The sequence below is a fragment of the Eretmochelys imbricata genome, chromosome 9, assembly GCF_965152235.1.
Source record: "Eretmochelys imbricata isolate rEreImb1 chromosome 9, rEreImb1.hap1, whole genome shotgun sequence".
Taxonomy (NCBI): Eukaryota; Metazoa; Chordata; order Testudines; family Cheloniidae; genus Eretmochelys; species Eretmochelys imbricata.
The window spans coordinates 54781725-54804197 of NC_135580.1; the positions used below are offsets into that span (position 1 = coordinate 54781725).

The 22473-nt window shown below is 44.1% G+C and overlaps 2 protein-coding genes across 7 annotated transcripts in view; one reads left to right on the top strand and one right to left on the bottom strand.

Moving 5' to 3' along the window:
* ATG4B (autophagy related 4B cysteine peptidase) overlaps nucleotides 1-19938 on the bottom strand; it is a 51025-nt gene extending 31087 nt beyond the window's left edge. For 2 of the 4 annotated variants that reach the window (XR_013347061.1, XM_077825850.1), the window contains exons 1-3: nucleotides 19846-19938; nucleotides 13303-13401; nucleotides 12637-12708 (exon numbers count right to left, since the gene is read on the bottom strand). Coding sequence is in view for 3 of the 4 variants with exons in the window: in XM_077825850.1 (XP_077681976.1) it covers nucleotides 12637-12708; nucleotides 13303-13401; nucleotides 19846-19855 (181 nt within the window). In the remaining variant the exon portion in view is untranslated. The remainder of the gene's footprint in view (nucleotides 1-12636; nucleotides 12709-13302; nucleotides 13402-19845) is intronic. The other 2 variants (XM_077825851.1, XM_077825852.1) reach the window with 2 other exon arrangements.
* Nucleotides 19939-20092: 154 nt separating this feature from the next.
* The window catches only part of THAP4 (THAP domain containing 4), a 50895-nt gene continuing 48514 nt past the window's right edge, over nucleotides 20093-22473 (top strand). Inside the window, exon 1 of one of the 3 annotated variants that reach the window (XM_077825849.1) lies at nucleotides 20093-20108. Coding sequence is in view for 1 of the 3 variants with exons in the window: in XM_077825847.1 (XP_077681973.1) it covers nucleotides 20648-20724 (77 nt within the window). In the remaining 2 variants the exon portion in view is untranslated. Of the gene's footprint in view, nucleotides 20109-20585; nucleotides 20725-22473 lie in introns of those variants that run through there. The other 2 variants (XM_077825847.1, XM_077825848.1) reach the window with 2 other exon arrangements.

The following is a 22473-nucleotide window of genomic DNA, read 5'->3' on the forward strand; positions in this document are numbered from 1 at the left end:
TTGTCTTGTAAATATTTGAGGTAGGCAGCTATGCCGTCATTGTGAGGGATGTTGCATAGGGAAATGACATCCATGGTGGTGAGGATGGTGTTCTGAGGGCGGTTGCTAATGTTGCGGAGTTTGTGGAGGAAGTCTGTGTGTCGAGGAAGCTGGTCTTTTGTTTGAGTGGTTTGAGGATGGTTTATGAGTCCCAGTATTCCTTCAGTAAGAGTGTTGTGACCAGATATGATGGATCTGTCTGGATTCCCTTGTTTGTGTATCTTAGAAAGAATGTAGAAGCTCCCTGGGGTGAGTTCCTGGGGATGAAGTTGTAGAGTTTCTCTTGAAGTTGTTTGGGGAAGGATTTGAAGATATCCCTAAGTTCCCAGGTAAATCGTAGTGTGGGGTCGTCTTTCAGTTCTTTATAGTAGGTGGTGCTGGAGAGTTGTCAGTTGGCCTCATCAATGACCTCATGGTTGAGGACTACCATGGCACCGCCTTCATCTGCTGGCTTGATCTCTATCTTGTGGTTAGATTTTACGGACTTTATGGGTGTCCTCTTAGTAATGGAGAGATTACGGTGGATGTGATGTTTGTTAAGGATTTTTGCAGTCAATTTTTTTCCCCTAAAGCAATCAATGTAATGATCACGAGTGCAGTTTCATCCGCTCTGTGGTGCCCACTCAGATCATTTTTTTTCTTATGATTGTTGGTGGGGATGTGGTCATTGTGAGTGGTGTCATTGTTGTGAAAGAATTCTTTGAGGCAGAGACGGTAGAAGAAGAGGACCTGAAGAAGAGTTCTGCGTGGCTCAAAAGTTGTCTCTCCCCAACAGAAGGTGATCAAATTAAAAAAAAAAAAAAAATTACCTCACTCACTTCGTGTCTCTGTTCCCGTGAATATCAGATAACTTAAAATTCTACCAATTTATTTGAGCATAAGCTTTCGTGAGCTACAGCTCACTTTATCGGTTGCATACTGTGGAAAGTGTAGAAGATCTTTTATACACACAAAGCATGAAAAAATACCTCCCCCACCCCACTCTCCTGCTGGTAATACTTATCTAAAGTGACCATTCTCCTTACAATGTGTATGATAATCAAGCCATTTCCAGCACAAATCCAGGGTTTAACAAGAACGTCGGGGGGGGGGGGGGGGTAGGAAAAAACAAGGGGAAATAGGTTACCTTGCATAATGACTTAGCCACTCCCAGTCTCTATTCAAGCCTAAGTTAATTGTATCCAATTTGCAAATGAATTCCAATTTAGCAGTCTCTCACTGGAGTCTGGATTTGAAGTTTTTTTTGTTGTAATATTGCAACTTTCATGTCTGTAATCGCGTGACCAGAGAGATTGAAGTGTTCTCCAACTGGTTTATGAATGTTATAATTCTTGACATCTGATTTGTGTCCATTTATTCTTTTACGCAGAGACTGTCCAGTTTGAACAATGCACATGGCAGAGGGGCATTGCTGGCATATGATGGCATATATCACATTGGTGGATGTGCAGGTGAACGAGCCTCTGATAGTGTGGCTGATGTTATTAAGCCCTGTGATGGTGTCCCCTGAATAGATATGTGGGCACAGTTGGCAACGGGCTTCGTTGCAAGGATAGGATCCTGGGTTAGTGGTTCTGTTGTGTGGTATGTGGTTGCTGGTGAGTATTTGCTTCAGGTTGGGGGGCTGTCTGTAGGCAAGGACCGGCCTGTCTCCCAAGATTTGTGAGAGTGTTGGGTCATCCTTCAGGATAGGCTGTAGATCCTTAATAATGCGTTGGAGGGGTTTTAGTTGGGGGCTGAAGGTGACGGCTAGTGGCGTTCTGTTATTTTCTTTGTTAGGCCTGTCCTGTAGTAGGTGACTTCTGGGAACTCTTCTGGCTCTATCAATCTGTTCCTTCACTTCCGCAGGTGGGTATTGTAGTTGTAAGAATGCTTGATAGAGATCTTGTAGGTGTTTGTCTCTGTCTGAGGGGTTGGAGCAAATGCGGCTGTATCGCAGAGCTTGGCTGTAGACAATGCATCGTGTGGTGTGGTCAGGGTGAAAGCTGGAGGCATGTATGTAGGAATAGCCGTCAGTAGGTTTCCGGTATAGGGTGGTGTTTATGTGACCATCGTTTATTAGCACTGTAGTGTCCAGGAAATGGATCTCTTGTGTGGACTGGTCCAGGCTGAGGTTGATGGTGGGATGGAAATAGTTGAAATCATGGTGGAATTCCTCAAGGGCTTCTTTTCCATGGGTCCAGATGATGAAAATGTCATCAATATAGCGCAAATAGAGTAGGGGCGTTAGGGGACGAGAGCTGAGGAAGCGTTGTTCTAAGTCAGCCATAAAAATGTTGGCATACTGAGGGGCCATGCGGGTACCCATAGCAGTGCCGCTGATTTGAAGGTATACATTGTCCCCAAATGTAAAATAGTTATGGGTAAGGACAAAGTCACAAAGTTCAGCCACCAGGTTAGCCGTGACATTATCGGGGATAGTGTTCTTGATGGCTTATAGTCAATCTTTGTGTGGAATGTTGGTGTAGAGGCTTCTACATCCATAGTGGCCAGGATGGTGTTATCAGGAAGATCACCGATGGATTGTAGTTTCCTCGGGAAGTCAGTGGTGTCTCAAAAGGTAGCTGGGAGTGCTGGTAGCGTAGGGCCTGAGGAGGGAGTCTACATAGCCAGACAATCCTGCTGTCAGGGTGCCAATGCCTGAGATGATAGGGCGCCCTGGATTTCCAGGTTTATGGATCTTATCCTATCTTGGGGCCTCTCCTTCTGCCCCTCCACCCCCACGAACATGATACAGTTCTGTGGCGACCTAGAATCCTATTTTTGACGTCTCCAACTCAAGGAATATTTCCAAAATACCTCTGAACAACATACTAATCCACAGAGACCTCCCTACCAACACTACAAAAAGTATTCGAGGTGGACTCCTCCTGAAGGTCGAGACAGCAGACTGGACTTCTACATAGAGTGCTTCCGCCGACATGCACGGGCTGAAATTGTGGAAAACCAGCATCACTTGCCCCATAACCTCAGCCGTGCGGAACACAATGCCATCCACAGCCTCAGAAACAACTCTGACATCATAATCAAAAAGGCTGACAAAGGAGGTGCTGTTGTCATCATGACTAGGTCGGAATATGAACAAGAGGCTGCTCGGCAGCTCTCCAACACCACTTTCTACAAGCCATTACCCTCTGATCCCACTGAGAGTTACCAAAAGAAACTACAGCATTTGCTCAAGAAACTCCCTGAAGAAGCACAAGATCAAGTCTGCACAGACACACCCCTAGAACCCCGACCTGGGATATTCTATCCACTACCCAAGATCCATAAACCTGGAAATCCAGGGCGCCCTATCATCTCAGGCATTGGCACCCTGACAGCAGGATTGTCTGGCTATGTAGACTCCCTCCTCAGGCCCTACGCTACCAGCACTCCCAGCTACCTTTTGAGACACCACTGACTTCCCGAGGAAACTACAATCCATCGGTGATCTTCCTGATAACACCATCCTGGCCACTATGGATGTAGAAGCCTCTACACCAACATTCCACACAAAGATTGACTATAAGCCATCAAGAACACTATCCCCGATAATGTCACGGCTAACCTGGTGGCTGAACTTTGTGACTTTGTCCTTACCCATAACTATTTTACATTTGGGGACAATGTATACCTTCAAATCAGCGGCACTGCTATGGGTACCCGCATGGCCCCTCAGTATGCCAACATTTTTATGGCTGACTTAGAACAACGCTTCCTCAGCTCTCGTCCCCTAACGCCCCTACTCTATTTGCGCTATATTGATGACATTTTCATCATCTGGACCCATGGAAAAGAAGCCCTTGAGGAATTCCACCATGATTTCAACTATTTCCATCCCACCATCAACCTCAGCCTGGACCAGTCCACACAAGAGATCCATTTCCTGGACACTACAGTGCTAATAAACGATGGTCACATAAACACCACCCTATACCGGAAACCTACTGACGGCTATTCCTACATACATGCCTCCAGCTTTCACCCTGACCACACCACACGATGCATTGTCTACAGCCAAGCTCTGCGATACAGCCGCATTTGCTCCAACCCCTCAGACAGAGACAAACACCTACAAGATCTCTATCAAGCATTCTTACAACTACAATACCCACCTGCGGAAGTGAAGGAACAGATTGATAGAGCCAGAAGAGTTCCCAGAAGTCACCTACTACAGGACAGGCCTAACAAAGAAAATAACAGAACGCCACTAGCCGTCACCTTCAGCCCCCAACTAAAACCCCTCCAACGCATTATTAAGGATCTACAGCCTATCCTGAAGGATGACCCAACACTCTCACAAATCTTGGGAGACAGGCCGGTCCTTGCCTACAGACAGCCCCCCAACCTGAAGCAAATACTCACCAGCAACCACATACCACACAACAGAACCACTAACCCAGGATCCTATCCTTGCAACGAAGCCCGTTGCCAACTGTGCCCACATATCTATTCAGGGGACACCATCACAGGGCTTAATAACATCAGCCACACTATCAGAGGCTCGTTCACCTGCACATCCACCAATGTGATATATGCCATCATATGCCAGCAATGCCCCTCTGCCATGTGCATTGTTCAAACTGGACAGTCTCTGCGTAAAAGAATAAATGGACACAAATCAGATGTCAAGAATTATAACATTCATAAACCAGTTGGAGAACACTTCAATCTCTCTGGTCACGCGATTACAGACATGAAAGTTGCAATATTACAACAAAAAAAACTTCAAATCCAGACTCCAGTGAGAGACTGCTAAATTGGAATTCATTTGCAAATTGGATACAATTAACTTAGGCTTGAATAGAGACTGGGAGTGGCTAAGTCATTATGCAAGGTAACCTATTTCCCCTTGTTTTTTCCTACCCCCCCCCCCCCCCGACGTTCTTGTTAAACCCTGGATTTGTGCTGGAAATGGCTTGATTATCATACACATTGTAAGGAGAATGGTCACTTTAGATAAGTATTACCAGCAGGAGAGTGGGGTGGGGGAGGTATTTTTTCATGCTTTGTGTGTATAAAAGATCTTCTACACTTTCCACAGTATGCAACCGATAAAGTGAGCTGTAGCTCACGAAAGCTTATGCTCAAATAAATTGGTAGAATTTTAAGTTATCTGATATTCACGGGAACAGAGACACGAAGTGAGTGAGGTAATTTTTTTTTTTTTTTTAATTTGATCACCTTCTGTTGGGGAGAGACAACTTTTGAGCCACGCAGAACTCTTCTTCAGGTCCTCTTCTTCTACCGTCTCTGCCTCAAAGAATTCTTTCACAACAATGACACCACTCACAATGACCACATCCCCACCAACAATCATAAGAAAAAAAATGATCTGAGTGGGCACCACAGAGCGGATGAAACTGCACTCGTGATCATTACATTGATTGCTTTAGGGGAAAAAAATTGACTGCAAAAATCCTTAACAAACATCACATCCACCGTAATCTCTCCATTACTAAGAGGACACCCATAAAGTCCGTAAAATCTAACCACAAGATAGAGATCAAGCCAGCAGATGAAGGCGGTGCCATGGTAGTCCTCAACCATGAGGTCATTGATGAGGCCAACTGACAACTCTCCAGCACCACCTACTATAAAGAACTGAAAGACGACCCCACACTACGATTTACCTGGGAACTTAGGGATATCTTCAAATCCTTCCCCAAACAACTTCAAGAGAAACTCTACAACTTCATCCCCAGGAACTCACCCCAGGGAGCTTCTACATTCTTTCTAAGATACACAAACAAGGGAATCCAGACAGATCCATCATATCTGGTCACAACACTCTTACTGAAGGAATACTGGGACTCATAAACCATCCTCAAACCACTCAAACAAAAGACCAGCTTCCTCGACACACAGACTTCCTCCACAAACTCCGCAACATTAGCAACCGCCCTCAGAACACCATCCTCACCACCATGGATGTCATTTCCCTATGCAACATCCCTCACAATGACGGCATAGCTGCCTACCTCAAATATTTACAAGACAATGGACAACCCTTAAATATCCACCCCAAACACATCGCCAAACTCATTCATTCCATCCTCACCCATATCAATTTTACATTCAACAAACAAACACACATTCTCCAAACCATGGGAGCAGCCCTGGGTACTAGGATGGCTCCCCAATATGCCAACCCCTTCACAGGCTACCTTGAAGAAAAATGTCTTGACAAATGTACCACAAAACTGATGACATAAAAATTAAGGATCTTCTCATCTTCTGGACAGATGGCTTAAACTCCCTTATAGATTTCCCACCACGGCTTCAACCACCACCACATGTCCATTAAACTCTTTCTGGAACACTCCCACTTTAGTATCAACTTCCTAAATACCAACCAGCTTCAGCAAGGGAATCCTACAGACAACCACACAAGAAACCCACAGATCACCACACCTACCTTCGTAGATCCAATGACCACCCTTAATACACCAAGAAATCCGTTATCTACAGCCAGACACTCAGATACCACAGAATATGCTTGGAGGAGAAAGACCGGGATATACACCTTAACACACTTAAAACTGCCTTCACCAAACAAGGATTTTCCACCAGAGAAGTAGATTGCATCATGGAATGGGCCACCTAAATACCCAGGAGATAACCTGCTTCAATACAGAAATAAACCCCCTAGTATCGCCAACTACCCCATACTGAAACCCATATGGGGTATCCTACTACAACCCATACTCAGTGGGGATCCCATCCTGAAAGAAATCTCCTGAACCCCTATTCTGGCGTTCAAACAACCCCCCAAACTCTCCAAGCTCATCAGAAGCAAGCTCCCCACAGACCACAACATACCAACTCAAAGCCGCACCATCCCCTGCCAGAACAGACGCAATATCTGCAGACATAGGTCCACAGCTAAAAAGATCAACACCCACCCCCCAACATTATCTTTCAAGACCCATGGATCCTACACCCGCCTATCACAACATGTGGTATACCTCATCCAGTACACTAAATGCCCCAACCACCACCATGTGGGTGAAATCAATCCGTACACTCTCGAATGAACTCAGACAGGAAAATAAGACAAACACCCTATCACCTGTGGGTGAACACTTTTCACAATGTGATCAATCACTCTATATCTGACCTATCAAAGGAAACCTGCACAAACACTTGCAAAAGATGAGCCTGGGATCTTAAATTCATAACTCTGCTAGACACTAAAAATCGTGGACTGAACAAACTGGATTTATGGCTTATTAGAACAATCTGTAACCCACTAACCCCATTTTTGGTCCTGTGACTGCAGAGGTGTTAACGGGGCCACTCTACTTTAAAACGGTCCCTTAGAACGTGCTAACTACTTACACTAAACGACCTGTTCCACCTTGCATTTAGCTGCAACACATGGAGTACCTTTCCCAGACCTGCAGAAGAGCTCTATGTGGCTCGAAAGCTTGTCTCTCTCCCCCTCAACAGAAGTTGGTCCAACAACAAATATTACCTCACACTCCTTTTGTCTCTAATATCTTGAGACCGACACAGCTACAACTACACTGAGTTCAGGGGAACAAGTTAAGTTCATCTAGGGTGTGTTTAATTTACACAGAGAGGTTGAGATCAGATTGAGACTTGCTAAAACATTAGCTAACCCTAATCTAACCTCAACCTTTTCCCTAGTGTAGACATAGAAGTGAAAGGAGTTAACCTATGTACTCAGTCAATGTTAACCCCCAGGAATCAGTCTAACTGCTTGTCTACACTTACATTTTATAGCGCTCTAACTTGCTGGCTCAGGGGGGTGAAAAGCAAGTTTGAGCGCTTTAAAGTGCTAGTGTGAACAGACTCCCAGCACTCAGAGCTATTCCCCTCAAGGAGGTGGGTTACCAGTAACACTGGGAGAGCTCTCTCCCAGCACTCACGCAGGACCACACACACACTTCAAAACGCTCCCGCAGCAGCGCTTTGAAGTTTCTAGTGTAGATGTAGCCTTAGCTTCAATGCAACCAGCTAGCCTGTATTAAATTGTCCTCGGATTTCTATCCAATTTTTATGTATAAAATTGCACAAGAAGAAAATAGCAGAATCATCTTCAGGAAGAGGACCCATGAAAACTAGCCATTGATCCAGAGGAGAATTTTCATTCTATCACTACAGTTCATCCCGTTTGCACATATTCCTAGTATGTTATACACAATTCCATGGTAGATGCTTTAAGGTGCAATTTCTTTATTCCACCTCTAGCTTTTATCTCAGCTCTTTGCTTCAGTTTGAGTACAATAGAAATCACATACAGATGTTTACATTTTGTATTACTTCATTTTGTGTTAAGCACAAAAATTCTTCCTTTCTTCCAGCAAGGGAAAGAGTCTCCTACATAAATCTTTGTTTTCAATTGTATCAATAGTTGCCTTATTTCCAGGAGAAAAATTTAGTTAGAGCAAGTGCATCAAGCATTAACTATTCTATCCTACCAGTTAAATTTGGAGTATTCAACTCTCTATGAAGTGGAAATAACCCAATACTGTATTTGTAGGGATTGATAAGAACTTAACAGGATGGATAAAAATAAATGATTTTTTAAAAAAAAAATAAAATAGTTTTTTTCCTCAAAAAGCATTTTATCAAAAAAATCCGATCTAAAGATAGTTTTAATTAAGGTATCTTTGAGCTATAACGTATCTCATCATGGAATAGGGATTATAAATTCTAATTCTATAGTATGAGACAATATAGTCATGTAATGTTTAAGAAAAGTTTTGTAAATGAGTTCCAATAGTTCATGGATTAGGGACCCAATCTTATGTGGTTCCAGGGGTTTCTGTATAGATTATTGAGGTTAATCTTTCTATCTACCCAATGGGATTCAATGCTTAGTTTAGAAGATACCATCAGAGATGCTTAGTTTTGCAGTTCTCAAACTGTGGATTTGTGTCTCCAGAGATAACATGCTTGTTAACAGCAAAAATGTTACCTTAAATAAGTAAATAAATAAACAGAGGTGAGAAATAACAGACCTCAACCCTATTGTCCCTCTGCAAATTTCTGTACACAGAGTCAATCCCTTACCTCTCTCTAAAAGTGCAAAGTTTCAAAAACTACAATGAATAGAAGACTGTTGGGGCAGAATAGATCTGGACAAGGAGAAAAAGTCTGGAGATAAATGTGAGAAGGGAGGGACAGGCCGTAGAAACAAAAGTGAAACTGTTTGAGCAGCATATTCCAGAAGTCTTGAGATCTTTCTGAGTGTATCCTTCATTGATTTGAGATCTCCCATACCATTCTCTCACTAGAAGGGAGAGCCTATAATGGGAGCAGGCTGTAAAAGAGACCCAGTTTGGGAATATTTTAATGATGTTCTCTACCTGTGGGTAAAACAGGCGTGTGTGCAAAATGCAACAAAGAAATGCAAGACCTGGTTGCCCGAATGAAACAACTTCATGAGAAGTGTTCCTTCCCAGGAGGAAGCTGCATTGAAGATGATGAAAGCAACATGTCTGAACATGCAGGATCTTCAGGTTGGTCAACTTTTTTATTTCATACTTCTTTCTTAAGCACTGCGTATCTTCCTTCTGGACTAGTCTTGAATTCTCATGTTTGAGCAAAAAATATAGTTGTTACTCTATTTTACTATCATTTTAGATGCAGTTGTGATAAAAAATAGCTGAAATAGGAAAACCTTCCTTTTACGATTTCACCTTTAAAGTAGTACTGAGTGTCAGCTAATACAACGAGTAATACTAACTGAGCAGTACGGTAATAATAAAATAGCTGCATTGATTTATTTTGTTTAGGAGAATCCATCCTCAACATACAGGATTCTGAAGACTATCCACCTTCAAAATCACCATCATTTTCTAAAGTTTCAGGATAGCCAATGATAGCGTTTCAGTCACATCATGTATGTCACATAGCCACAGTATATCACCTGTAGCAAAAAGAAAAAGATCTCCATCATCCAGAAACAACCACAGATAAATTTGTGATAAGAACCAACAGATTACAAAGAGAGGTAATTGATGAAAAAATTGCCCAGTTTGTTCATGCAACAAATTCTCCTTTCCGTATGATTGAGAAACCACACTTCATTAACATGGTTCAGCCATTAAAACCCAATACAGTCCACCCAACAGAATAGATGTCGCAGGCAAATTGCTGGATAAAGTGTACGAAAGAGAAACTGAGCAGTGTGCAAAAGGTCTAGAGGGTAAAATTGTTAACCTGAGTCTTGATGGGTGGAGCAATGTCCACAATGATCCTATTGTATGTGCTTGTGTGACAACAGAAGAAGGGAATGTCTTCCCTACGGAAACAATTGATACATCCGGAAATGCACACACAGCAGAATACTTACAGGAAGTAGCAGTAAAAGCTATAACAAACTGAAAAACAATTCAAATGTCTAGTATGTAGCTTGGTCACAGACAATGCTGCAAATGTATCCAAGAGAGTGAAGAGAGTCCCAAGCTAACAACATACGGTTGCAGTGCTCATTTGATGCATCTCCTAGCCAAAGACTTCAGTGTTCCAGAAATAAAGGCTAATGTTGTTGAAATTGCAAAATACTTCCATAACACCAATTTGCAGCAGCTGCTCTGAACAAAGTGGGAGGAACCAAGTTAACTCTCCCACAAGATGTGTGATGGAACTCAGTAGTGGACTGTTTTGAGCATTATATCAAGAACTGGCCTAATCTGATGACCATTTGTGGAAAAAAATAGATGGCACTGTCACAGCCAAAGTTCTCAATGTTGGGCTTAACAGAAATGTTGAACACATGCTGAGTACCCTGAAGCCTATTTCTGTAGCCTTGAACAAAATGCAGGGAAATAGCTGTTTTATTGCTGACGCTGTTGAAATTTGGAAGGAACTGAGTGAGATCTTAAAGAGACATATGCAATGACAGAGTTAAATTACAAGCATTAAAAAATGAATGGGACAAGCACCATCTCCAGCTCGTTTTCTTGAAAGTATTCTCAATATTTGGTACCAGGGTCAAACCTTAACTGCTGATGAAGGGGAGATGGCTATGACATGGACATCTAGCAATCATCCCTCCATAATGCCAATTATAATAAACTTCAGAGCTAAGGATGAACTATTCAAGAAATATGTTTGTTGATGTTTTACAGAAAGTCACACCAGTGAACTGGTGGAAGTCACATAAGCACTTGGATTCAGAGACTGCTGAAGTGATAATCTCACTTTTAACAGCACTAGCTTCTTCTGTTGGTGTAGAAAGAATATTTTCTTCCCTTGGATTAATCCATTCCAAATTGAGAAATCGTTTGGGACCTGAAAAAGCAGGAAAGCTTGATTTTCTTTTCCGATTATGAACAAACAGGAAAATGAAGGTGAAGACAACTGAGTTAGCTGCAGAAGCCAATATTTTAAATTTGGCATGTTGACCTTGCTGACAGTCGATTTAACTATTTTAGTTAAAAACAATTTTAACAAAAACAAACCTAATTTTAAAAAACTTGAATGTTTAACTAAATTCAAAAATTCATAGGCTTGTTTTGTTAAAATATTATGTTTGCTGTTGAAGAAAAAAATCCAGAATACATAATGTTGTTGTTTTAGTTAAATAAAACAATTTAAATGTCTGTCTGGTGATGTTCTCCTCCTAATACAGCATGGCAAGAAAATCCTCCAAATATTCATGATTAACCTGTTGAATTGGAGATAGATATTTATGAAGTCACTGGGAGGTGAACTACTTCAATTACCTTTGGTAAATTAAATAATCAAACAACAACAAGAATGCACTTTTATGTAGAAATCCATGATTAAATAGAGTCTTCCTGACTAGAGATTTAAATCAAATCCACCCTGCTTATTAAGAAGAGTAAATTGCTTCAGTTATTGGAAGGATTTAAGATAATATTTTATCCAGAAAAATCACCTACAAAATTAATGCTAGCTACCTGCCCTTTCTGGAAGTCTGGATTACCATTTAAAAGCAACACTGCAGGGTTGCCTAACAAAAGGGGCTCAGGACACCAATTTGGCATTGCCTAGAGTGGTGTTTATCTGGCCCCTGTTAATAGAGTATATGAGCACCTCAGTCTTTAATGGAATTATCCTCACAACACCCTGGTGAGGCAGGGCAGTGCTATTCTCAACATTGTACAGGTAGGGAACTGAGGCAGAGAGAGGCTGAGATGGCCAAGGACACATAGGGAGTCTGTGGAAGAGCAAGGAATTGAACCTGTTTCTCCTGAGTCCCAAGCTAGCACCCTAACCACTGGACCTTCCACTTCCCTCTTATGGCAAAGTAGTACACTTCCTCCACATCCATCACTGCCCAAGATGTAACCAAATGTTAATAAGAGGCCAGGGATAGGTGCTAAATGCAGTGGCTTTGACAGGTGCTCTCCTCACGCCTTGGGAAGCTACATTAGCACTGCAGTAGGTCGTTGTTCACAGTTCAGGTCTCTCTTTAAAATGGTGTTTTCTGAAAGCACTCCAGTACTTTACTGCCAATCCACTGCACTTCAGATGCTTATTTCTCATGGCACCCTGTACAGATCCAAAGCCTAGTGAGGTCAGTGGCAATGCTCCCATTGGGTCAGGCCCTAAGAGGCAAGCCAGACTCCTTTACAGTATAGTTATTTTCTTAACTGTATCTGTGCTACTTACCAATGGCAGGAAAGTTCTTTCTGTATGTGAACCAAAACCGAGAGGTCACATCCAACAGGATCTCCTCCTTCTCTGAAGGATTTTCAGAAATAAACAAACACACATATGTGACATCCCTGAGAAAGGCATCAACCCTACCTAAATCCCACCCCTTAGTAACTTTCACTGATGAAAGTGCCTGGCTTGACAGGAGCAGGGGACTATTGCACGAAGGCCAGTCAAAGATCCGGCCTACAGGGCAGGAGAGGCCTGGGAAGAAAAAACAGGGCCATGTTTGGGGGGAAACAGTCTTTACTACTTCAGTATCTCCTTTCCAGTGTTAGTCTTCCCTAGCTTTAAGCATCACAACCCTGTATCTCCAGGCAGGAAAGGGGAAGGAGAGGGTGTTCTACAACCCCTGTAGCCCAAAAAAAAAAAAAAAAAAAAAGACAATTTTCTCCAAAAATGCAGCAGGAGTGTCTGAGGGCAGCAGGAAAGGTTATCCTGACAACATGCAGGGGAACACACAACTGCACTAGCAAGCAGGGGCTACACCTCTGCAGGATGCTATTTAGAAAAAGCTGGGATCACATAAGAGTTCAAAACACTACATGGGATGGTTAGATGTATGTAAAGCCCTCAAGCCCTGAAAAGCACTGTGTAAGTACTAGCATGTGAGTGAAGTACCTGTGAACACACTGTATGTTCTCCCCAGTATCCAAACAGGGTCTTTGGTCTCAGGGAAGTCTTCATACTCAAACCTGAGAGTATCATAGGTCAGAGTAGCTGGTGAGAAACAGAAAACACATGCATTGTGGTTTTTTTTTTTCCGGTTTAAAATAACATAAGATATAGTAATACAGGACGGATCACTTCACAATTCCAATGTTATAGTAACATGCCTACATGTTGAGCAGCTGGTCTGAGCTCTGATAAGAGCTCTACTGATCACAATAATAAATACCACCTAACTCTTATATAATGCATTTCATGAGTTGATCTTTATAAAGGTGCTCAGTATCATTCCCATTTTACAATGGGGAAACTGAGGCACGGAGTGGGGAAATGAGTTGCCTAATGTCACCCAGTCGGGCTATTAATAGAGTCAGGAACAGAACGCAGGTCTCCTGAGTCTCAATCCCATGCTCTACCCATTAGACCACAGTGCTTTGATGAAATCAGCAACTGTGAAAAAATTCAAATCAGTGAGGAAAAGCTCAGGATTGAACCAAAACACAGGAATTGCCAAACTTGATCAGACCCAAGATCCATCTAGTCCAGTACCCTGTCTCTGACAGTGGCCAGTATCAGCTGCTTCAGAGGGAGGTGCAAGAACCCTGCAACAGGCAGATGTGGGATAATCTGCCCCTTCCCAACATAGGTCTCAACCTGGTCTCTAATAATTTGAGATTGGTTTAAACCTTGAAGTAGGAGGTTTAATATCCTTCTGGAATTTCCAGGTTTGTTATTAACAAACAAGTCCCTTCTTCCCAGAGTAAATGTTTTTTGGTGGTGCAGTGAGAAGCCTAGGATTAAATTAACATGGATACTAAATATCCCTCTCAAAGACAGTCAGTCCCTTCTGAGGGTTCTAAAAATTGCTCCCTCATTAGAATCAAACATGCAAAGGTCTTTGCTCAAAAAAAAAAAAAAGTTTGCAGGGTGGGGGAAAAGGCAAGATGTTCTTTATGCATGTCACACAATAAGTCACGGGAAACAATGGGAGCTATGCTGAGGCATCCAATCTAGAGATTGCAGGCTTGTACATGATCCACTCTACTAGTTTCCTTCAAAACATGACCTTGCTCAATACTTCAACATCTGTCTTTTCTAATATAAGTATCCAGCTCTGATTGCGCATTACAAAACAATCCAGCAGTGTAGTCTATTGCAAGGCGTTCCTAATCAGGGCTGTGGTCCTCTCCACAGGAGTGGACAGGCAAGCTGTTGGGAGCTTCTACGCAATGTTTTAGTGGAAACAGGGCTCCACTATGTGCCTTGGGAATGAGCTCCAAGGAAAATGTTCCTAATAAAACTGTCAGAAGATTCAGTTCAAATCACTTTTTACTTGCACGTTATTCTTGAATAAACCTGAGCAAGCTACACATCAAATTGTAACAGCTTTATTTAGTTATGCTATACAGACAAGATATTCTCAGCAGCTATTTTAGCTGACACAAGATTCAATACATTACCCAGTGATACAGCTGACATGAACAACACACAGCACACTCCATTTCCCTCTAACTGGGAGTTGTAACCTCTTAGCTTTCTGGTGTGACTCAGCAGCCATTTCTCAGTCACCACCTGTGCTGCTGATTTCATTGTCCTTCATTCTAATTTCATGAGTAGAATTCTGTATACATAAATTCAGTTTTTCTTGAACTTAGAAATTGGTGCTATCACCAGTGCATTTAGGGCTTGCCTACTCTTGAAGGTTAGTTTGGATTAAGTTAGGTTATGAATTTAAAGCAAAATAGATATTTGTGAACACCACTGTGTAGAGAAGCCCTCAGCCTTGCTAAGTGTTATCCCAGTTTTACAGGTGCGGTCAATAACTCCTCTACAGTTTGTGCTAAAAAAATATATTAGCACACAGAGGGTCACAAAGAGATTCTACTCCTCCTTTTAGCCATGTAGGTTAATCTATATTACATTCAGAAAAACAAGACAAACAAGATGTTTTTGTCAATGAGACCCCACAGATCTCACTTAGATCTTCTGCCCCCCGGTCTTTCTAACTGGGAATAGCATGATCTGAGTGTCAAAGGGAAAACAAAAGCAGCAGAAAACTGCCATCACTGGGTTAAACTGTAGTTTTCTTTGAGGAATGGGGCCCTGTCAACATAAATGGGGGACTAATTCCAAATTAACACCTGATTGGACAGACAAGCAAGTAGATTACCTGTACCAAAGTTCTCAAACTTTTTCACAGTATGGACCACATCTTAATAAAGATAATGGTCTCCTCTTCCCATTGGCTACATCTCCCCTGCAAGCACAGCAGTTCTTTACATAGGAAAATATTAATATGATGTAGCAGCCAGGATTAGAGCCAGACCCATGTAACAAGGCAGATTTTCAGGAACCACCAACAGTCCACACTTTGGTTTATCTTCTTTCACCTTCTCCTTACTACAACCAATTGATAATTGTGTAGACAGACAAGCATTGATAGCATGAAGTCCTTGTGTGTTTGGTGCTATTTCTGACAGATGGTATTTTCATAAGCCTGTATTTCTGAGTCAAAAATAACCTTCTCCCCTGGCTCCCCCATCCCTCCCGATTCACAGGCTTATTTGCCACCCAAAGGTGGATTTATTATTAAGTTTTGCATAACTCTGTGCGGTCGCTTGAGATAGTCTTAACTTTTTTTATTTTAAAACACTTTTCAGACAAGTTTTAGAGCTCATTACTCAAAGATTGCTTATTTTTAGATTTTCAAACTTGCCATGGATTAAACACTCAGTGAAAATACTTGTTTAAGTAAATTGGAAAGACGGGGACTGCATTTACATAATACATGACTCTCCACTTTGTCCCCCTTTCAGTCAGCAATATACACCACTTCCCATATATCTTGAACACTGCATGCTAGCTGGTTCAGATGGCCAAGTTAAACTTTGCCTAGAGGGTCCTTCTTACTCATGGCTGCTCTGGAACCAACCTGCACCCTGGAAAGTCATCCCTCTCCCTTTTGCCCCCACACTTAATTGAATTTCCAATCAACATTCAATTCAAATTTCACATGTTCTGCAACTTTCTATTCTACAAGGGCCACGTGATTTGAAGCTGGCAGACTGGTGAGTGAGGGACCTACTGGGCCTGCTCTGATTCAATGAAAGCTGCCGTGGGAAGAGGCTAAGCAGGTCTACTGGATTCCCAAGCTGCACACTACAGAACTCAGTGTGCTCAGGGAATCCAAAGCCTCAGAGCACACAAAATTTGATCTGAACACAGTCACGATGCACGCCGAGGATGAGAGCTCCAAGGCCCCACTCCCGCAACTGGATCTGTGCACACAGTTCCCTACATTGGCATGGAGCCCCAACTGGGCTCTCTGAAGATGCAGGGGTTCACCCATGGAGATCCAGCTACACAATTGGAACCTCAGACTGCACACTCAACAGATGTCAGTCAGATACACCAGCACGTCTCTTGCTTATTAAGAAAGAAAACACAGGTAATCAAATGTGAGACATGACATACATTCAACAGCACAGTCAAGAATTTACATGCAAAAGAGTCAAGACAGTCAAAGTTATGGTTCTTAGTGAGTATAATTATGACACATGGCACATCATAATGGGCACGCTAGCTCTCCAGGTATATTTAAGGTTACCAGAGCATTTTCACTATAAACCCCATTTTCAGGTGATCATAACTTCCCAAAAGTTCCACCCATTGGGCTGAAATTCTCCAGACCTGGTATACACCCAAAGGCAAATATTACATTTGAACAAAACAGTTCTGCTATTTGAGAGTATGAGAAGAATGGGAAAACATACATGAACATTTCAGAGTAGCAGCCGTGTTAGTCTGTATTCGCAAAAAGAAAAGGAGTACTTGTGGCACCTTAGAGACTAACACATTTATTTGAGCATAAGCTTTCATGAGCTACAGCTCACTTCATCGGATGCATTCAGTGGAAAAATTCAGTGAATTCATCTTGTTTCCAGTCAACAGGCACACTAGGCTAAATGCAACCAAATATTGTGATTTTATGTGCAATGATGCACTGGTCAGGGAGCCTGACTGGAAGCCAGTTTGATACCCACAGCTGTAGAACTCTGGTTGTAATACTACTAGCACTGAGGAAGAAAAATAAAGGTGGCAGAAGCCCTGGAGCACAGGAGTTCTGGGTCCAAGGTGGAAAATAAGCAGAGGCTGAATGTCAGGAGAGTATTAATCAGAGTTGGATATGGAGTCCTTCACCAATGGGTCAGTGGCTTACATGTGGCCCTAAAAAGAAGGGATCAAAATTACCACCCTACAATGGCGGTCAGTTGATTGTTTGCAAAAGAGTTAGTCCATTTCCTAATGGATACTTGTCCATATCAAAAACCACTACTGCAATTGGCCTTAATTGTCTTCCTTGTTGGCATTCTGAGCAGAGAAGGCAAGAAATGAACAGTCATGGAGAGCAACCAACCATTTCACTCTGGAAGTGGTATCTCCACAACAGGGCTGCAAAAATAGTACCAGGACAGCAGAGAAAGACTGTATAGCCAATTGCTCTTGCTATACAGTGAATTTCCACATCCAGGGCAGTCAAGCCAGCATCACTGAAGCAGTGAGGTGCCCTTTTCCGTTATCCCAAATTACAAAAGAAACTAGAGAAAATTGGAAGGAGGAAACTTTTCTGAAGTCTGTAAGCTAGTATACTCTATGGCATGCATCAGGCCACACACACACACAAACACACACACACCCCCCAAGCTGCAGAAGAAAGAAGGGTGTCCTGTGGAACAAGAAATGCTGCTTCCAGGGAGTGGTACTGATGACTGACCAAGTTAATTTCAAATGCTGAACCATTCCTAACAGGAGCAGACTATTCCCACTCCATGCATACACTCAGCCTTTCCCAAACTGCCATGTACAACGTGGGGTTGTGGAGGAGGACAGTGTTCTGTTTCAATTCAAGGCACTTTGTTGGCATAAAAAGTTATGTAAGTGTTGCCAAATATAAAAGCCAAACCTTAGGACTCTGTCAGAAACAGACAACGTATCAAGGATCTGCAGTGTGTTTGAAGTTGTAGCAGGTTTCAGAGTGGTAGCCTGTATCACCAAAAAACTGAGGAGTACTTCTGGCACCTTAGAGACTAACATTTATTTGGGCATAAGCTTTCGTGGGCTAAAACCCACTTCATCGGACGCATGCAGTGGAAAATACAATAGGAAGACATATATACACAGAGAACATGAAAAAATGGGTGTTGCCATAACAACTGTAATGAGACCAATTAATTAAGGTGGGCTATTATCCACTGCATACATCCAATGAAGTGGGTTTTAGCCCACAAAAGCTTATGCCCAAATAAATTTGTTAGTCTCTAAGGTGCCACAAGTACTCACTGGTTTTTTTGAAGTTGTAACAGTGTCCATTGCTGATTTGTTATCAGGGTGCTACATGACAACATGCTATCCCTCCTGTCTTTCTCCTACAGTTACATTTTCCTCATCACTTTAAGAGAAAATCTTGTGACCTTCCTAATGCAAGCCACACCCCTTCCTCTAATTGCCACAGGGAGCGTGCATGGTTGAGGGGGTATCTTATACATATCATGCCTGACACATCCTATGCCAAGTTCTGCAGAACTTTTTCATAACATGGACCATATTTTAATAGAGACTGTCCTGTGGACATCTCTCCCCACGTGAGCATACAAGGTTGATAGCAGAGATGAACACATTCTAGCATAACAGTAGCCCTCATTTTAGCTTTGCCCATGTCTCCACTGAGCCTAAAATATTGACGTTGTGAGAAAGAAAACAGGGAGACCTGGAAAAGGAGGGTACACACAGAAACCCTGACATGTTGGAATGGGGGTCACAGAGAACCCCTGGCATGGGGAAGGGATCAGGTTACAGGGAGTCCCTGAAATAAAGATGGATGGGAGGATGAAACACAGGCACTCTCTTATAGAAGAGAAAGTAGTAATGCAAAGAGCCTCTTACTGTGTGTAGTAAGCTTGGTCTACAGCTACTACATTGATAAGTGTGGTATAAGAACCTATATAGAAGAGAAGTAAAGTGTATGACCTAGAGTATTTTTAACTTTCAATGTGAGTTAGCAGCAAGATGTGAGAAAGCATCACGCTGGGATCAACTAGCCCTGAATGAACAATGGATCGCAGTATGGGACCCCACCTACACATCCCCTACCTTGGGGATCCCAAGCTCTTAACCCCTGCCTTGGGGATCCCCAGCTCACACCTCCACACCCTACTACCCCCACCTCCTGCCTTGGTGATCCCCAGCCACCCCATAGATCCCTACACGACCTTCCCCTCAACCCCTACCAAGGGAACCATCAAGGGAGATTGACCAGCCTACACCCCACCCTAGGGCCTCCCTCCCACACACACCACCACCACCACCTTTACTCCCCCGTGGCGGGTTAGGGGAGAACACCGGCGCTCAGGGAAGCAGGGACACAGCCAGCCCGACACGCCGAGCGGCGGGGCGGGGCCGGCCCAGAGCTCTGGCAGGGGTCCCGCCGCCGCTCACCTGCGTCCATCCTGTGACTCCTGCCTCTAACCAGCCCCAGGGCCAAGTAGGCTGCAGCTACTGCCTCCTCCACATACCCACACAGGCCGCAGCGTAGCCCGTCCGCTCCTGACGAGGAGCCTAGCGCGTCCAATCAGAGAGCGGCTCACAGCGCTTCTCAGTCGGGATAGGTCGAAAGGGGAGCTCGCCGCGTTCAGCTGCGCCGCACGGCTTCCTCATCCATAGAGGGGCCGCCATTTTGCTGTACGGAACGAAGAATTCAGGTGAGGTGGAGTCATATGGTACCAGGCTGAAGCCAGTGTTGGGGAATAAGCAGGGAATGATCTTTAAATGCTTTGCCCATTACCGGATCTCAGCCCTATGCGCGACCCCACCCCTACCTACCCGGAGCAGGTGTGATACGTGGGCGCCGCCATCGTGTAGTACGGTCAGCAAAACCCCGCCCCCTGTTTCCAACATGGCTGCCTCAGTTGAGCTTCATTTGAACCCCTCGATTCTCCCATTCCTATCCGCTCTCCACAAGCCCAACCCTCGCCTCAAAGAAAGACCCAGTGAGGGCACAGAGAGGGGTACTAGGAAGTTCTCCTCTGCGGACATTTGGTGTACGGCGGTGCCTCGACCAAAATGGCGGCGGCCTTATGGTGGTCGCCATCTTTGTTGACGGCACCATCGTACTGAAACCCCTGTTCCAGGGAAGGGGGGCAGCTGACGTGACCTGGCTCCGCCATCTTGTTGTACGGCTGGCCTCAGCCCCTGTGTTGGGAGGGGTGAGGGGAGTGGGGGAAGGGCCAACCGGCCGGAGATGGTGATCTGCTGCGCGGCGGTGAATTGCTCTAACCGGCAGGGGAAGGTGCATAGAGGAGCCGTCTCCTTCCACAGGTAACAGCGGCCGCTTCAGCCGGCCCAGTACCCCCGCCCCGACCGCCAAGCCCGGCTCCCGCTGGAATTGCGGGGCACAGAGCCGCCCCTTCCCGGACCTCTCCCCCACCCCTTGACTGAGTGACAGACTGTACAGACAGACACCGACTCATCCCCCCGACAGACAGACATTAACTCATCGCCCGCCCCCGACGACAGACAGACACTGATCCCCTTTCTGGTCCCAACTTGAGAGATCTCCCCGACATACAGAAATCTACCCACATCTGCCTTCACAGACTGACAGACACACACCTGCTTATCCTTCACAGGTAAAGCCATTTACCCACCCACCCCCCGGACAGGCAGCTATCCGCTTTCTTCCCTTTCCCCCTCCACACACCCCTCCCGTCCCTTCCTACTGCCACACTTTGACAAACACCTCCCCACTCCCCCGAAACACTCTCTGTGCCCCCCCCCCAGACAGACACTCACCTACCTCCTCTCCCCTTGCAGAGCTACACCTGGTGTGCACTTGTCGCTCCCCCCTCACACACAGACAGGTTCATCTACCCCCTAACAGGAACACATGTATCTCCCACAATCTGACACACTTACACTTACCTCTGGGTACACCCCTGCCTCCCTCCCCCCGCCCCCAACACGCACACCTCTACCTCTCCATTGTCATGGACAGAGACAAATGTACCTACCTCCATTCCGTCCTGGCCCCTGCACACAGACACACATTCACCCCTACCCTCACACAGATAGACAGACTCACACCTTTCTCCTCCACTAGACAGATGCCCCGTTTCTTTGTCCCCAACCAGACAGGAAGTTAGACATGCCAAACTCCTGTCCTATCCATCCAACAGAAATACACAGAGCTGCATCTGTCCTCCATCCTCCTAAGATGGAAAGTCACAGCTATCCCCAGATGCACATACACCTTCTCATTTTCCCCTCCTCAGACTGCCAAGTACTCACCTATCCCTGCCTTCCACTCTTTGCAGGTTTCCCACTGACCAGTGTAGCTGTTTAGTCCTGCTACATTCTTAGATTTTGATGAGGGACTCTCATGTTTCTTCCTGTCCTGTCAGCTGCACAATTTTATCCTCCCCTTTCTCTCCTGCCCCAGCCCATGTATATCCTGCACCTCGACAAATCTCCAACTGTACAGCATATAAGTGTTTAATCTTGCTGTACCTTTAGGGCCATGATTCCCTGACACACATTGCACCCCAATATCTGCTACCAGCCAGTATAGCTGCTTAATTCTGCTGTGCACTTAAAGTTGTTGATATGGGGGACAGAACATGCATCTCTGTCTCTTACATCTCCCTTCCCTACTTCACCCCCCTGCAATCTACTTTTCTCCTTCTCCACACTTCCCAATATCCCCACCCCAGCAGATTTTCCTATACCAGACATCCCAACTGTTATGTTCTTAGGTTGTTGATGAATGAGGGATGCATGCTTCCCTTCCCCACGGTCCTTATGTTCTCACTCTTTACCCCTTTGGCCTTGTCTACATTAGAAAGTGTGGTGTTTAAGCAAGCATTTAATCATTTTTAACAGTTGAGTTAACTGACCATGACTGTGGTCAGGATAGACAAAGACATACCATGTTTGATATGATGACATAGTAATCATGAAGTCTAGCTAACATCTTGTTGAACATGAGTTGTCTGCACTGACCACAAAGCACTGGTCAGTCTATGTTGGCTAACTGTGTTGTTAAAAATCATGATTAAACACAATAACATT